The sequence below is a fragment of the Acromyrmex echinatior genome, chromosome 17, assembly GCF_024713525.1.
Source record: "Acromyrmex echinatior isolate Ae372 chromosome 17, ASM2471352v2, whole genome shotgun sequence".
Taxonomy (NCBI): Eukaryota; Metazoa; Arthropoda; class Insecta; order Hymenoptera; family Formicidae; genus Acromyrmex; species Acromyrmex echinatior.
In genome coordinates this window covers 6,941,885-6,958,746 of record NC_141868.1, presented here as the reverse complement: position 1 = coordinate 6,958,746, position 16,862 = coordinate 6,941,885, and the positions used below count along the sequence as shown (strand labels likewise).

The 16,862-nt window shown below is 31.5% G+C and overlaps 3 protein-coding genes and 1 long non-coding RNA gene across 7 annotated transcripts; 1 reads left to right on the top strand and 3 right to left on the bottom strand.

Annotated features, from left to right (window-relative positions):
- Nucleotides 1-353: 353 nt before the first annotated feature.
- Nucleotides 354-4,576, bottom strand: Syx18 (syntaxin 18). Of its 2 annotated transcripts, none has more exons than XM_011056134.2 (2): nt 4,428-4,576; nt 354-1,922 (listed from the first exon to the last, which is right to left on the bottom strand). In XM_011056134.2, exon 2 carries the CDS (start codon nt 1,843-1,845, stop codon nt 883-885), a length of 963 nt encoding a protein of 320 aa, XP_011054436.1. In that variant the 5' UTR covers nt 1,846-1,922; nt 4,428-4,576; the 3' UTR covers nt 354-882. The 2 variants fall into 2 exon arrangements, with proteins under 2 accessions (XP_011054436.1, XP_011054435.1); XM_011056133.2 differs by lacking the exon at nt 4,428-4,576 and adding an exon at nt 2,867-2,975.
- Nucleotides 4,577-5,448: 872 nt separating this feature from the next.
- RsfS312 (ribosomal silencing factor RsfS-like protein, 312) lies at nt 5,449-7,811 on the bottom strand. 2 transcript variants are annotated; one of them, XM_087414958.1, is made up of 4 exons: nt 7,389-7,811; nt 6,207-6,467; nt 5,823-5,889; nt 5,449-5,687 (listed from the first exon to the last, which is right to left on the bottom strand). In XM_087414958.1, exons 1-3 carry the CDS (start codon nt 7,729-7,731, stop codon nt 5,870-5,872), a joined length of 624 nt encoding a protein of 207 aa, XP_087271084.1. In that variant the 5' UTR covers nt 7,732-7,811; the 3' UTR covers nt 5,449-5,687; nt 5,823-5,869. The 2 variants fall into 2 exon arrangements, with proteins under 2 accessions (XP_087271084.1, XP_011054433.1); XM_011056131.2 differs by lacking the exon at nt 5,823-5,889 and having other exon boundaries at nt 7,389-7,809.
- A 2,451-nt stretch (nt 7,812-10,262) lies between these two features.
- Nucleotides 10,263-13,487, top strand: Cdc6 (Cell division cycle 6). The gene is made up of 5 exons (XM_011056136.2): nt 10,263-10,548; nt 10,721-11,100; nt 11,726-12,688; nt 12,849-13,060; nt 13,246-13,487. Exons 2-5 carry the CDS (start codon nt 10,821-10,823, stop codon nt 13,477-13,479), a joined length of 1,689 nt encoding a protein of 562 aa, XP_011054438.1. The 5' UTR covers nt 10,263-10,548; nt 10,721-10,820; the 3' UTR covers nt 13,480-13,487.
- On the bottom strand, nt 11,387-12,336 carry LOC147906948 (uncharacterized). 2 transcript variants are annotated; one of them, XR_015547956.1, is made up of 3 exons: nt 12,203-12,336; nt 11,966-12,081; nt 11,387-11,818 (listed from the first exon to the last, which is right to left on the bottom strand). It is a non-coding gene; the product is annotated as an uncharacterized LOC147906948 (long non-coding RNA). The 2 variants fall into 2 exon arrangements; XR_015547955.1 differs by lacking the exon at nt 12,203-12,336 and having other exon boundaries at nt 11,966-12,181.
- Nucleotides 13,488-16,862: the final 3,375 nt, after the last annotated feature.

Genomic DNA, 16,862 nt, shown 5'->3' with positions numbered 1-16,862 from the left:
AGATAAAAATTACCTTGATGGACACGATGTTAGAAACGTAATTGGCAAAACTCCAAGTTTTATTAAAGTAAATTACCGAGGTTTTTTGTACGTGCACATGTGCGAAGATGCGTTGTATATAAGTAAATATATAGTATACAAATTTTATTATATATATTATATATATTATGTATATGTACAGGGAATTGACAAAGTAATATGTGAATACCAGAGAAATACAACACAACCTCTTCTAATTGCTTAAAAGATATTAGAGGAGGAAATCTCACTCTGCTCTTCAAAACTACAAATGACTTATAATATTAATATTAATATTAATATTAATATAATATTAATATTTAAATAATTACATGCCAAAAAAGATGTTGAAGTTTTAAAGAACAGAAAACAATTTTGGAAAAAAGAGTGACAAGTAAATTTCCTCCTTCAATATTATTTATATAAGCAATTGAAAGAAGTTGTTCTAAAGTAGTATTACATTTCATTGATAATTGTTCAAGCATTGTATGATTCTTTCTATTCCAACAAAAATGGAAGATGGAAGATGGAAAATAATATAAAATAAGTCATATTTCCTAGGTATTCATATCATTTTGTTTATTCCCCGCATAGTAAGTTATAGCTATTATGTACAATAATGTCCGGGGATAAAATATAGCAACATATTTTTTGGCAACGTTTCTCTCTTTCTCTTTCTTTCTACCAACCTTTTAACGTCTCTTCTTTCATTTTTACGAAAGTAACAATTGATACGATCCGTAAAATTCAATAATTTAATAACAGAAATATATTTTATGGATTGTATCAAACATCTCTTGTAAATGTACATCGCCTTTCCTCACTCTCGTATCTTAAGAGCAACTCGGAGAGATCCATCGACTCTTATGGATTGTACCAATCAAGGAACAATAGCGAGAATGATATCACTAGAAGGAAGAAGAGGATCCACACCCTGAGGCCAGCGTTTCGCTGGATCGCTTGGCGAATCTGCTCGTTCGCTTCCTTCACGTTCTCCGTCGATCCGACCACCGTCGTCATCAGCCTATCCAGGTCTTTGTCTTGGTCCAGAACCTTCTCCGTGAAGATCTCTTGAAGCTCAGCGATGTGCACTACCTTACTCTCGATCTGCTTCACTTCCTCCGTCATGGTGTTCAGCTCGTTATACAGCTGTTCATTCTCCGACTCGAACATCTGTATGTCTTCCGCTGACAATTCCTCCTCGTACGTCATCGTATTGACGTCGCCGTTGATCTCCTGGATCTTCATCGGGCTGGACTCGTTCGAGCCGTTCTTGGTATCATCGTCCATGGGATCGACCGAGTTCAGAGCTGATCTTTTCGTCACCGTCGCCGACGGCTGGTCTGCCTGCAACCTGGAGATCCTTCGCATCTCCATAGCCTTCTTCACGCGCATCGCCTTCTGCTCCGAATATATCTTGCAGACATTCTTCAGATAGTCCTCTATAAGCAGCAGCATGATCTCGCGATGCTCGATGTTCTGCTGGGTGATCTCCGTCGACGCAGCGATCTCTCGCTTCAAGTCTTTAACCAGCTGCGAACAGGTGCTCATTATCCGCTGTGCACCCAGGTCGATCTCGTCGCGCTCCGCATCCGTCATGTGCGGCGCCGCGGACAGATAGTTGGAGAAGTTCAGGTAGGCCTTGCGATTCTCCAGCAGGAACTCGCGCAGCTTGGAGATCTGCACGACCACCGCGTGCGCTTTCACGCAGAAGGTGCTCTTGCTCCTGGTCCTCCGCGGTTGGCTCTCTGCTGCCGGTGTACCGAGGTCCCTGTTCCGCAGATTCACCGCCTTCACGCTAGCCTTGAACAACGAACTCACATCCATCTCTGACTCCCTTGGTCTCCCAGGAGGCGACTCGTCGAGGTTCCCGTTGAAGTCCTTCCGATGTGAATAGCAACAGTCTGTAAACAATCAGTATTTGAGATGTTGATAATAAAAGTTACTTCTATTGAAATTGTCACGTTAATAGGAAAGTGACACGTTTCATAATTAGCAATCCTACTGAAAAAAATCACGTATTTTTTTTCTCCTATTTCTATTATTCAATTCTTTAATTAAAATTCGATAATTATAAAATCACATGATGAATGAATTATTTCTAATATTATGTAATTTTCAAATTACACCATATAAAAAAATTACGTATTGATTTGGAACAATTCGTTACGTAATTTACATGTTTTAAAAAACAAGTTAAAAGAAAAAGGCCAGAAATTTTACTTATAAAATTGATAGAAAAGTAAAAAAATGTCTTAATAAATTAATTATGAAATTTAATAACCGCCGGCTAACAACAACAAACGTTTCGATCACGATCATTATCAATGTTTACAAAACATGTCTAAACGGTAAAAAAACATAAAATAAAGTCGATCGAAAATTGAAAATTTTCCGCATTGAATAACTATATAATTGTGGGTATCAATAAATTAAGAAGGATCTTCGTCTTGTTAGTTAAACTTACTGTTAGTTAAACAGTAACATACAAAAAATACATACATTAGAATTTGTCAAAAAAATAAAAACTTATACTATGGACACTCGATGGCAAATGATACTTCGCAATGTCATCTAACTATTGGTATCAATAATTAAAAAAATCTTCGTCTTAATAAAATTGTACAGTAAAAGAATGTCGATGTATATTATATATTGATATTCAGAACGAAATATAATGCATTACAGCTATAAATATAATAATGTAAGATTACAAGAATAACAGAAAAATATAATAAGACAATACAATAATGATATAAGTGAAAATTATAAGTAAAAATGTACAATGTAAATCTATCTATTCAATTAAAATAATTAAATATTCGTTAAAATTAAATAAGAAAAATACCTTTCATAATTGTGTTCAGTCCAAAAAATTAAATAATATGAAAAAAGTACAATAGATGAAAGAAAGATCGATGTCTCTTATCTTCGATGTTGTTAGACAAATTAAATTTAAAATGACTTTCAAAGAAGGAAAATAAAGTTGACGTTAGAAAATAGTGAGAAATGAGATTAAAAAGGGGGGATAGGTAGAAGGAATATAGGAAGGGGGATGTATAGAGAGGAAAGAAAGATTATTATAAGGGAGAAAGGAATTGTATGAACTGTGAGTAGGATTTTGGCAATATTTTTACATGTTTTAATTACATGATTTCATTATGTAACGTTGTGACATGATTTTTTTTCAGTAGGGAATCTTTTAATAAAAGATTTAAAAAATTCTTTCTAAATCTTTGCATAACTTCACTTTCTTTTTACATGTTATATGTTCAATTACAATAGCTCTTCTTGAAGCTGAAGTAATAAATTGTCTTTTTCTATTTTCAATTATATTATAGTCTTTAAAACTGTGTCATGAGTTTTCAAAATTCCAATATTGCAATTATTTATATAAGATTATCTGAATTTCATCTCTGATCAAAGTTATGGTATTTTTTCATATAAATTATATGTTAATAAATATATTGTCCAAAAATAATAATTATTCAAGAAGCATAAAAGTCAACACAAGATATTAGTGTGCAATAGTCTATTTATTCTCAGTATATAACGTTAATATAACCCAGCAGCAAAATGTCTGCAGTTTTCTAACAGACTGTCGGCAGGTTTGAGCAGAAAATGACGGCAGTCTGCTGCCATCAACTGCATTCGCATAAGACTTGTGTTCTGTTCACATAGCCTGTTGACATAATATGAAGGCAAATTGTCAGCAAAAACGACGCAGATCCTGCTCTGACACGTTAAATATCAACAAAATCTGCTGGGTTTCTCAACAATCTGCTATCAAATTGTGTCAAAGCAGGATCTGTATCATTTCTACTGACATTCTAGTGCTAGGGAATGTCGATAGGATTTGCTTGGTTTCTGTAGACAATATACTATCAGATTGCACTACAAATTCGCTCTGTTTTTTTTTTCAGTCTGTCATTTACTTCTATTTGCAGATTCTGTTACGTTTTTTCTAGCAGTCTGTTTTGTCAACAGTATTATGTACATCTAATTTTGTTATTTTGTTGGCATAGTGTGTAATAGACATTTAAAAAAATCTGCTTTCTACAAACTTGGCTAATCTGGGATAAGGATAACTTCCAAACATTTCGACCTCGGATTAAGTCATCTTCAGTATCAGAATAAAAATTGTAAAATATCTATCTTTAGTCTTATATTATTTAATGTTACATAAATTTTACATATACTTGTATGATGTGGTCGTATCTTGTAGTCTTATTTTTCAGTACTGTTTAGAAAATGTATTGTTTTTTCACAAAAATATATTAGCTTTAGGATCGATTTCTATCGATTTCTTTTCATTGGCTCAAAATGGTAATTTTTTTAATTGTCACTTTTCTATTAACACAGTGAAATGTCTAAGATGAAATTAAAACTGAAATTTCTTCGTGACTCACCGTACTTTTTCCCTGTCAGCAACTCATTTATTATGTTTATGAATGTGCCGATTATATTAAATATCGTGATGATCGTGGTATCATTTGTAATTATATAACACGGGATGTGCCCACGTTTCCTTTCAAAGTAAATTAATAAAATAATAAACGGATATAATCGTCAGTTTTGTAAACACCTGTCACGTTGGACACGCATCGAGTCGTCAAGAGCAATTTGGAGCAATTTGCGGTGAGGTTAGGTACAGGTACAAACGTGCACTTGCTTTATATTATATGTGCGAAAAACAATGCAACTTTGAGCAAGATAAAAAAATGCATGCGTCTTCCTTTCGAAACTTGTAAAAGAAAAGATAATCTCTTTTTTTTTTGCATTTTTTAGAAATAAGAAATTTTTTTTAGAATTTTCTATATATGTGTAAATTTTGAAAGACATTCTTCAAGCTTTTTAAGAGTTCTCATTTTATAATTTCTGAAAACATCTTAAATTTTTTTTAGATTTTGTAAGATTTTATCAAAATTGTAGAATGTGAACCCTTAGAACACCTTAGAATATTTTAGAATTTATATATAAAGAATTCTTGTATAAGAAATCTGAAAAATTTTTTAAAGTTAAAAATTATTCAGAAATTCTGAAAATATAAAAATTTAAAAAATTATATTAAAAATTCAAAGAAAAATATTTTTATATCATCATTCTGATAAACATTTTTCCTAGATTTTTAATATAATTTTTCTGAATTTTTATGCAATTTCAAATCAAAAAAGAAAAAAAGAAAAAAAATTTTATCAAATTTCAGTAAAAATTCTATAAATTTCTGTAAAGATAATATTTTACAGAATTTTTGAATAGCTTTTAATTTTTTAAGAAATTTTTCAGATTTTTTGTTCCATATTATTATATACAATTATAAAAGGAAAATTATGCTTTTCTTGTGATAATCTTGCTATACATAAAGCTTAACAATATTAAGATATAAATGCTATAATTATGAGATTAATGAAATATATAATAATACCTTCATTATTAATTGTATTATTTTTTTATTAGACTAATTTAGAATTTTTACATTAAAGTACACGCGAATCATCAAGCATTATCGGCTGGTTGGAGATCAGCTAAGAAAGCATTATACTGATCCATAATGGTCGATTCTTCAGATGTATTGCTCTTATCATCATATTGCGAACCGACAGCCCATAGAGTCTCCAAGTCGTAATGTTCTCTAGCAGAGCCAGATAAAATATGCAGAGCGATATTTCCTGCAATACAAACAATGCACAATTTTGTAAATTGCTCTAATAAATGCGAAATTATTTTATAGTTATTAATGTTATCTATGTACTTTAATTATTTATAATAAGTAGTAAATTTGTGGAGAGTTTATAATACTTAACATATAATGATCATATAAAATGATACGTAGACTGTCTTTGAATATTTTTCAACATTTTGATGAGCAATCTAGAAACAAGATGAAAATAATTATATTACATATTGTGTAAATACATAATATATTATATAATTATGATTTTCTTGCATTTTTTATCCCATTTCTAGGTTATTTTTACATTTTAACAAAATGTTGAAAAGTGATTAAAGATATTTGTGTAAATTTATACAAATAATATATAATTATATACTTGTATATAATTATATAATATATAATATATATAATTTTATTATTCATTGACTAGAAACTTTTGGCAACCATTGTATATATGATAATTGTAAGCTATTAAAACATAAAATATAATTTCCTAATTCAAAGAATATATTACCTAAATCCAAGGCCATCCAATCCTTTGACTTCTCCCCCTCGATTTTAGGTATCAATTCGTTTTGATATCTTTTCAGTTTGTAAACCTTGCGTATAAAAGTGGCCAAAGCATTCATGTGCTTTTGTGAATTTGCAGTCACAACAATGATATAGTCCACATAAGCGTATTCCTTGGGAACGGAAGCGACAAAGATGTTCTTGGCCTTATCTCTTTCCAATAACTCAACAAGTTGATCGATGTCGAATACTCCAGTAACACCATCTAACATATACACAATTTTGATCGTTACTCTACAACCATCATTTAATTCTTTAATAATTTCATGTCATTTCATTTATTTATTAATTAAATTCATTTCATTTATTAATTAAAAACAATATTTATTATATATAATATTCATATATAATATTATATATTTTATTAATATAAATTATATATACTTAAGTATATTTTAATTTCCTAAATATTTATTTTTGTACAAATGTAACAAATATAATTATATTAAATTTGTAACAAAGTTTAAATAATTTCATATCTTTGTTAAATAAAAATCAATTTGTTACATATAATAATTATATGCTATACACTTTCTTAATATAAATTACTCTGGTGAAAATTTTTCTCATAATTTTTATATGAATTGGAACATTTTTCAGAAATACTTCGGAAATATTCGGAAAGTTTATATCTTCTTTCAGAATTTTTCATGTAAATGAATTCTAAAATATTCTGAAATTTCTCGTCCCATAATTTTTAAAAAGTATTTTTAAATATTTTTTAGGTTTTATAACATTTCATCAGAAATTATACTTACAAAAAATCTGAAAAATCTTATGATATTTTATAATTAACATATATGAAAAATTCTGAGAAAAAAGTGTAGGTTTTCTAAGAAATGTCCCAATTCTCATAAAAAATGTGAGAAAGTTATAAAATTATAGAGAAGTTCTGAAAAATTATATGAAAAATTCTGAGAAAAATAATTTTACCAGGATATACATTTAAATATATATAAAATTTCTTTTATATATATATATATATATATATATATGTGTATCTTAAAAATATTTTAAATATAATCATATTAAATTTATATTCCATTTATCATTGTTATTATATTTACATCTACACTTCATTGTTATTGTACAGCCCCTCTCTAGTTGGTATGCCATTTCTACTCACGCTCCAAATTTATATCGGCGTAAGGATCATGAACTTTCTCCTCTTGCTTGTTCAGGTCCTCGAGGAGAATCTTTTGCTGCTCCTCGCTCACGTCAAAAATAATGTCAGCGTCTTCATCGTGAAATACTTTGTATTTTACATTCATAGCACCGGCAAGGTTATAAGGACTGGTGTTCTTGCTCGTGTCATCTTTTTTGTCCTTGTGGTCGTTTTCCACGTCGCTCGAGAATCTCCTCGTCAGTTTTAGCCATGAGTACGTTAACGATCGTGATGTATAACTTCCAGGAACTTCACGGGACAATCGTCGTATGCTTAACAGGTTCCTCAGGATGCACGAACGCATATCGGTTTCGAAAACTTAGGTTAGGGTTAAGTCGTGACATTGCCAACGGCCGAGATAGTTATGCTGAGGATATTAGATGATTTCATAATTTATGATTATCATCTTAAAATTACATTTATATTTAATGTAATAATTAATTAAGATCCAGCTTGATCATTAAAGGCCTTTATTCCTTATTGTGTAATAATTACAAATAATTACAAATAGATAACATATCCATTAAGTTTTTGAAAATGTTTTTAGCATATATATATATATAAAATGTATAATCTTAATGAGTTCATATTTTATGAAGATTAATATTTTTGTATTGTACATATATATTTGTAGGCAATTTTTTCAACATTTTTTAGCAATTTATGTCAACAAAAGTAGAATCTGCAGACAGATGAAACATAAGTACAAAATAATTTTGTATCAAGAATTTTATAAACTCGCATCGGCAAGCCATTTGTTCCTCAAGAAGTTTGACTCTTCTGCTGAACTTTTTGCATAGTCTATTTTTTTTCCTCTTAAATATAAAAAGAACAAGAACAAAGTTAAGATTATCATAAAGAAACGGAAATTTATTGGAATGAAACAGAAGCCTTCAACTAAATTCTGTCTTGAGTAGTTGATATATTTAACCAGACAAGATTTACAAATACAAAATTCTCTCAATGCGAAAAACGTGTCCATTGAAGATTCGTCTCCCAGGGATTTTCAATCAATTAGGAGCGTTCGTCGAATGGTGAAACGTCGCAGGTCTTCTCCCCTTTCACAGCTGAAATATTACGTAGCAAATAAGAATGGTAGAAAAATGTTAAAATAGCACGACTACAATTCATCAAATATGTAAAATGTATACCTACAGAGACTGTGAAAAGGAACTGTTTATTTAGACCTCGCACGCATCTTCCTCCTCTTACGCTTTAGCCTCCGCATCCTTTTCTTACGCCACTGTAAAATAAATACATTAGCACATCGTTATCTTTTTCTAAAGTTTACAGCGTCTGCAATTCAAACATACAGTACATATTTCAACAATATTGCAGTAACGTAGCAAATGTTGCTAGAAATTCTGAGATATTTGATTTTTTCTTTCCTGCCAATTGTTAATTTTTTTCTTCTTTTTTTCCAATGAGAACAGAAGAATGATGAACAATGTAAGAATTTTAGGTGAAAAAACTGATTTATGAATCGATAATGCACCGCGTCGATTTTCTAGGAAATGGAAGTTGAGGTTATGTAATAAAACAAAGCAAAGGACGTAAAAAACCGCATAAATGCTGCTAAAAAGATAATTACGAGCTCGAGTTAATTATCAAGGTTGTCATTATGACACAAAAACTTTCGCAACGTTGGCGTCATATCAACAAAAGTAATCGACATGCTCAAGGGAAGAAGGCGGTGTCTCGTGAATTTTGCGCGATGAAATAATTGCATATGCTCGAAGAATGCAATAATTATCAACGAGAGTCGATAACGGCTTACCTTAGCTCTCATCTCCTCCTTTAAATTACTCTAGATAAGTTTGGAATAGCTGGATTACTTCGGATTTCGAGTCAACTGGATTCGAAAGTTTCTCGAGGTAAAATGAACGACGCAGAATGAAGCAGGGACGAAGAGACGAGGAACGAGACGGAGGATGAGAAGCAAATGCGCATGCGCATGCACGGCGATGCGTCATTTGACGCGCGCTCGTGTCCGGAAGCCAATAAGGACAACGCGCTTTATAAAGACTTCCCTCAGTGGCGCTCAAGTCTCTAGGAAAAGAGACTCTCTCATTGGTCGTGTCAAATATTCGCGAACGTAACGAACTATAGCATTTTAATAATTCAAAATAATATAATATTTAAATTATTTAAATTATTCTAAAACATTTGAATCACTTGGTGTTTTCATCGAGGAACTACACAATGTAGCGAATAATTTTTTATTATTTGCATTTTCGTGTATTTTGACTGTTAATAATTTGTTTACACTTCTTCAGAGGATGTCACTTCAAATTATATTCGTCAAATTCTAGAATGTATTTTATATGTATGTGGTGTAAAATATGGAGTAGAAAAATGTCAAAAAACATGATTGGTTCTATGAACAGGAACAAGAAAAGAGTTTGATAAAAATCGGTAAGTTAGAAAATGATATTTAATGATAATTTGTGATTGTTATTCACATATCCTTTGCTTTAATTAATTAGACACAAATTATTTTCCCATATAATTTAAATTATAGCAAAAAATGTTTTGTGATTCAAAATTCATACTTTTTAAATTTTATTTATGTGAATTATAATTAATTACCGACATCAAGAAACTTTAAAATTAAAAAGAACGGAACTTGAACGACTATTTTCCTTCTTAGAATAAATTTTGCGCATAAAAATACACAAATTTACAAAAGTACAGGAAAATCGAAGGAGAGAGTGTCGTAATGAAAATTGTCATTTTATTTTATTTTCTCTTGTGCTTCCCACTTTCACGTTCCGTTCGGAACGCTCTTTCCGAGTGGTTCCAGGCCGACAGGCGGCGTGTTCCGTGTTCCACGTTCCGTACTTGTTTTCCCGCCCGTTTAAAGCCCATCCCGCCAAAACTGCAATCACAGCTGAGGTGCGCGGGATGTGTTCGTCCCTCGGTAAATGACGTGTTTCATCGTGAATTCGGCGGACAATCGCTCGTTAACGTGTTAATCGCTGACGTCGGCAAATCTTCCAATGATTCGCTAACGAATATTTCAGAAACTTTCGATAACTTCAACGTAGCAGTGACTCACGCGACCAAGTCGAAATCATTGTTCACGAGGACGTCGTCACGAAGGGCAGAAAATCCCAAGAGGGTGTGTATAAATTGTATTAAATCTCATTGAATCTCCACCATCCCGTTTGCAGACTGTCTGGGGAGTTGACTAAAAATTCAATTCAAAATAATGAGAACAATATTTGATTTTATTACAAAAATTATATATCTACAACAAAGTCCACATGTAATTGTACTGTGTACCTTTTTAGAATCAGAAGTATTCATCGAAAAAAAAGAAGGATTTGTCGACCTTGCATTGCATCCCTTTTTGTGCTTGGTGACAGTTTTCATTAAAGAATTACGAAAACGATGTCGGGCAAACAGACTACCATTTCTTTTCCCATACGGAAGAAATCTAATTTTTATGGTCGCAAGGAGGAAGTTAAAGAGGATTTTACAAACGCGACGGCAAAGGATACGCCGTCAAGGTATGTCCCAACCGTTAAGAAGATTGTCACTTTGACCAGCAGCGAGTCTGAGTCTGATTCTGATATTGAGAATACAAAGGAGAGGCACAAGGTAACGAGGGAAAGAAGGATCGAGAATGCAGGCCATACGCCAAGGCGACGAAAGTGTGATGACTTGAATGGTAAATTTATTTACAGGAGACATTATTTCTTATTTTATTTAATTCTCTAAAGCTGATGCCAAAGACTGTTTTCCTTTTAGGAGACACAAACATTCTCTCTTCTTGGCATTTAAAGAATAATAAAGAAAGAATGATACTTGTGTTGGCTGTATCTGTCTTCTAAAAGGAAAGTTAAAGTCTGAAAGTTAAATATAGTTACTAAGGTTGTTCTATTTAACTTTTTGACTTATTTAACTTTCATCTTTCCTCTTTTTTTCCATATTGCAAACAGAAAAAAAACATTGGGTTTGTGAGATCCATTTAATATATGTTGATTAATAATAATTTTGATTACAGAATTGTTGGTAAAAATGACATTTGACTTGTTTTCACTCATAAGAATCTTTGTTATCGAAATAATCATTGCATAGTAGGTTTAATAGACTCATATCAGTTCTAGATTAAAAGTAATAATAATAATAAAATTATTTTGTAGGCAGACTGTTTCACAGTTTCACTGTTTCACCTTTTTCGCGACTTGCGATAATTATGCAATATAATTTCACTTTATACACAGTAATTATATTGTAGATATTTGTATTTTGCATAAGTTTGTTGTTAAATTATGAATTATGTTTTATTTCAGAACAACACACTCCTAGCCCACCAAAGCAGAGAAGGGATAAGCTGGAGTCTTCCTTGACGCCGTCCACTCTTCTCAATAGATTAATTCTGTCCCCTAAGAAAGAAGGCAGATTAGCTCCCAAGCAATTATTTGACTCTTGTCTCTCCGAAGAAGAGGACGAGATAATTTCTAAGCCAATAGGATCCAACAAATATCAGAATGCGCGTAAATCATTGCATGGTTCTATAACGGACAACTTACCCGGTAGAGAAGAGGAATTAACTAAGTTGCAGAAATATCTTCTTGAACATCTGGATCAAGAAACGTCGGGTTCTCTGTATATTTCTGGTCCTCCGGGCACTGGTAAAACTGCGTGTCTGTTCAAGATCATGCAACAATCAGATGTAAGATCGAAATTCAAGATGGTCTATATCAATTGTACCAGCATGAAGTCCGCGACTGCCATTTATGCTAAGATAATTCAGGAACTGTCCATACCTGGCATGACTAAGTCGGGAAAGAACAGCAAAGCTATTATAGAAAAATATTTAGTATCTAAACACAAGACGCTGCTCCTGGTGCTGGACGAGATAGATCAGTTGGAGAGCAAAAAGCAGTCTGTGCTGTATTCTATATTCGAGTGGCCTTCCAAACCGAATTCCAAGCTGATCCTCATCGGGATCGCCAACTCCCTAGACCTGACTGACAGAATATTACCCAGACTGCAGGCTAGATGCGAATTGAAGCCAGCGTTGATGCACTTTGCCCCATACTCCAAGCAACAGATATTTAACATAATATCCACGAGACTGAATGAGGCGAACGCGACCAACGTTTTTACTCCGCCTGCGATACAATTCCTCGCGAGCAAGGTAGCTGCGATTTCTGGGGATATCAGGAAAGCCTTGGATATTAGCAGGAGAGTGATTGAACTGGCTTCATCGCATCAAGTGGCGCAGGTGCTGCGTCCGACGATTGATAATGGTAATCAATTTAAGCGACACGTTATTAGGTCAATGTAATATCAAAATGATATGAAAAATGATATTAATGAAAATTATATGAATGAAAATGGATAATATTGATAATTAATATAAAGAATAATGGACAATGTAGAAAATTTAATTTTCTATTTTTAATCTAGATACAAATATAGAGCCCTCGAAGAAGGAAACTGAAGCAGTAGAAAAGCCTGTTGACTTGAAGGAAGTGATAACAGTTCTGAATGGAGTCTATGGAGGCATACAGAATCTCAGTAACGAACAGGATACATTTCCTCTTCAACAAAAGTTGTTAATTTGCTCTCTATTACTTATCCTTAATAAAGGGAAGAATAAAGACATCACTGTCGGAAGAGTAAGCTCATTAAAGTCACACATTATATATCATCATAATCAAATATTTAAATATAAAATCATAATAATTATATTCAAATGTAAAATTAATAATTTAATTTGGTTCATTAAATTTCAGTTAAATTTATAGTGGTATAAACAAATTATACTGTATTATTTTTTCAAACGATGTTTTATTCCTTACAGTTGTATGAGGTGTACAGAAATGTTTGCAAGAAGCGTAACATATCCGCTGTCGACACTTCCGACTTTGTAAACATGTGTTCACTGATAGAGACTAGAGGTATTTTGCGAGTTGTCGGCAAGAAGGAAGCACGTTTGTGCAAAGTGAACCTGCAGTGGGATCAAGAGGAGTTGGATGCAGCCTTACAGGACAAGCAGATGATGGCTGATATAATTAATGACGCAAATTGTTTGTAGAATAATTAGGGAAATTTAATGTTATATCGTTTTGTTGCACCTAATTTATTTTATAGATCCTTTTATATTTTATATGTGTATATACTTTAACGTATTTTGAGGTTGTTACCAATTGGCTTTTACATTGTCATCAAAGCATCATTTTTCTATACACCACTCTTTTAAGAGACAAATTTTAACGTTAGCATTAATGTTAATTTGGACATTGTTATTATATCGCATGAGACTGATTGTATTTTACATACTGTGCATTTTATACAGTGTTGAATCTTAAAATTTATACAGAATGTACATGAGGCGTTTGGTAAAGTAAAATGAAAGATATATTTTTGATAATTGCAAATATAACGTTTAAGTATAAGCATATTTATGTGTATATTAAATAAATCGAAGTCTAGTTCTTTCGCCAGTGTTTTTCCTTTATTTTTATATTTGACACAACGTATATGAATAATAAAAAGATAAGAAAAAGATATTATATTGATGATTAATTCTATGTTTTAGATTTTAGATGCATTTCTAAAGTAAGATAACCAATTTTTTAATAAGGAAAAGAGGAACAATAAAAAAATCAGTATTTAATTAAATTTTAGTAGATAAACATTTTTTAATAATTAATGAAACATATGAACAATTATATTATTATATTTGTAAATAACTCTTAATGTATAACATTGCATGAGATACAATAAAAATTATATCAAGTTATAAGATATTTTTTTAATTTGTACTTTTTTACTGATGAATGTATGTATCTTATGAGTAATGTTGTTCAAAACTTTCACTCCGCATCACATCCGTCATGTTTTTTAAATAGAACTTGAAGCAATATACCTTCAATTTCTAAAGAATAGATGTCATACATATAAATCAATAAAAAAACATTTAACGATATATTTCTTACACTAATGAATTCTGGTTAGAAGTTATATTAGATGTGAGAAAGTAGAATACACACTTGGTTGTGAAAGACTCGGGATTTGAATATACACATACAAATTGTGTTATTTCGCGTATAATGCAAGGAATTGTAAAGGAAAAAATATTCTACTGGAACAGAAACAAAATTTAAACTCCTGATTAGTCGCGGCGCCATGTTGGAATCAGAAACGAGAAATGACACGTTAATTTATATGGCGTGCTATTTTTAAATAAAGACAATTTGGATGAAACGAAATGACAAGATCACTTTCAAACACTTGTAAAAATCGATGAAAACTTTCCTCCCTTGACAGTCAGTAAATGATCGTAAAAGGCACATAAAGTGAGCCTATATTCGGGCAGAAATACGGTCCGACAGCTGTTGAAACGAAAATATACGCTTTTATATATAAAATTCCAAGATAACTTTAGTTTTCATCGATAATTACGACTTTGATAAGTACGAGACAAGTCACATTTTCACAATTAGGCAAATAATAACGAAATGATATGCAACATAAATTTCGTCGTCAAAATGTCACTTTTCCACGCCTATAAGTTCGATCATTTATCGTGGTCGGCATTGTAACACACACAAGCACGAGCCCATGTCCGTGTGCCCGCCTGCGGTGCAAAAGTGAACGAGATAGCGAGCTCCTTCTCCTACTAGTAGCTTGTTTCAAGCAACCGAAAATGCTTTCTCGGAAATGCAATCTCATGCAATCTCGGCGGTCCTAAGCATCAATAAGGGGCAGGGGGCATCTTAAATAACATAAGTTTCAATAAATTGTAATAATAGTATCTCTCTTCTTAATCCAGAATAGTATAAATCATGTTAAAACGCAACAGATATTATGAGATATTCAATTGTTTACGATTTTTTATGCGCGTTATATACTACACCTCTCCTTCATAACTCAAGTAGCAAGAAGTTCAATAGAAGTAGAATTTTATCGGAAAAAAATTATAACCAGCATTTCTTTTCAAAAAAGAAAGTCTCGAAAGACCATTAGAAAAGAAATGCGTATGTTCGAGACTCGAGATTTGCGAAGAAAATATGCGAAAAAAAATCGAATAGTTGCAAAAAGTATTTTTCACTTATAAAACGGAAGATATTGATTGTATGAAAAAAAATCGGTATAAAAAAAATGTACGTATTCGAAATAATTACAAAATGAGACGTGGAACACGTTAAGATCGATCTATTAATTCAGTAGAAAAAAAATTAAAAAATGACCAAAAAAGGCTTTTTTCGGTAGCTCGCTCTCTGTTCATTGAGATTTAAACACAAAGCTTTGAAATTTAAAATATAACTTTCGTAACGACGAACAAATCTAGCTCTGAACAAGCCTGAAAATGTTCATTAATTTTTGCAAAAAGCCATTTGTTCACTAAAAACCTGTCTGCGGAAAACTTAATTTCTTGATCTTTGAGCAGTCGTACAACAATTTACAGGAATTCTGCTTCTTCAAGAATTGCACTACCACGTACACTTAATAAAACAATTTGTTTGCAGTTAAACTATTATAAAACGATTTTAAAAAGTGGGTATCTTTTTCCGTATAAAAAAAACGAAAATAATTTCGTTAATATGCATCATATCAAATAGCCGTGTGAAGCATTCGAAATCTGACATTTGTCTACGAATTTAAAAAAAAAAGATTACCTTCCGATTATTAGGAGCCGAAATAATAATTTTTTTCCATAAATCATTATGGCTCTAGTTTTTAAGATTAAGAGTTCGGTCTGGCACCAATTTGTCAAGGAAGAACTGAATTTTTGTTGTTGAAAAACTCTGGAATTTTTTGATGTCGAAAAAGTTCGTTTAAAACCATTGGAAAGTTGAAGAACGCGAGCGAGGCAGTGCACCGGGCAGAGGGAAGCAGGGTTGATAAAAAAATAAAACATTCAGTTTTTTTTGTTTAAAACATGTTTTTAATGTTTTATATATGTTTTAAACAGCTTTAGAAAAACAAAAAAATGCGTTTAAAACAAAAAAAACACCGTTTAAACATATATTTATTATATTTTATTAAAACGCATTTTTATTTTCAAGTATTTTGAAACGTTTCTGAGGTACATTTTAGCATTTAATTACATCTATTTCCTCATTTTTCTTAAATTTGAACGTATTATCACATAAATATATGTATATTTGAATGTGTTGTTTGCTATTTAACATTTTATTTGACTGTATATATTTTAAGTCATGCAAATTTAAACAATAGCATGGCATTTTACTAATGTGATCTTTTATGCGTATTGATTATTTACGGCTTCTTTTTTGAGATTTTTATTTCAAAATAATTATTTCTTGAATTAATTGTAGTTCTAATATTAATCTACAATTTACGTTACTATAGATTTTTATAGGCTGCCTATCTGCTTATATATAGAGTATTTGGAAAATGATAAATTTCTTTCGCATAGGGGCAGAATGGAGAAGAAAAGTATTCTATCAT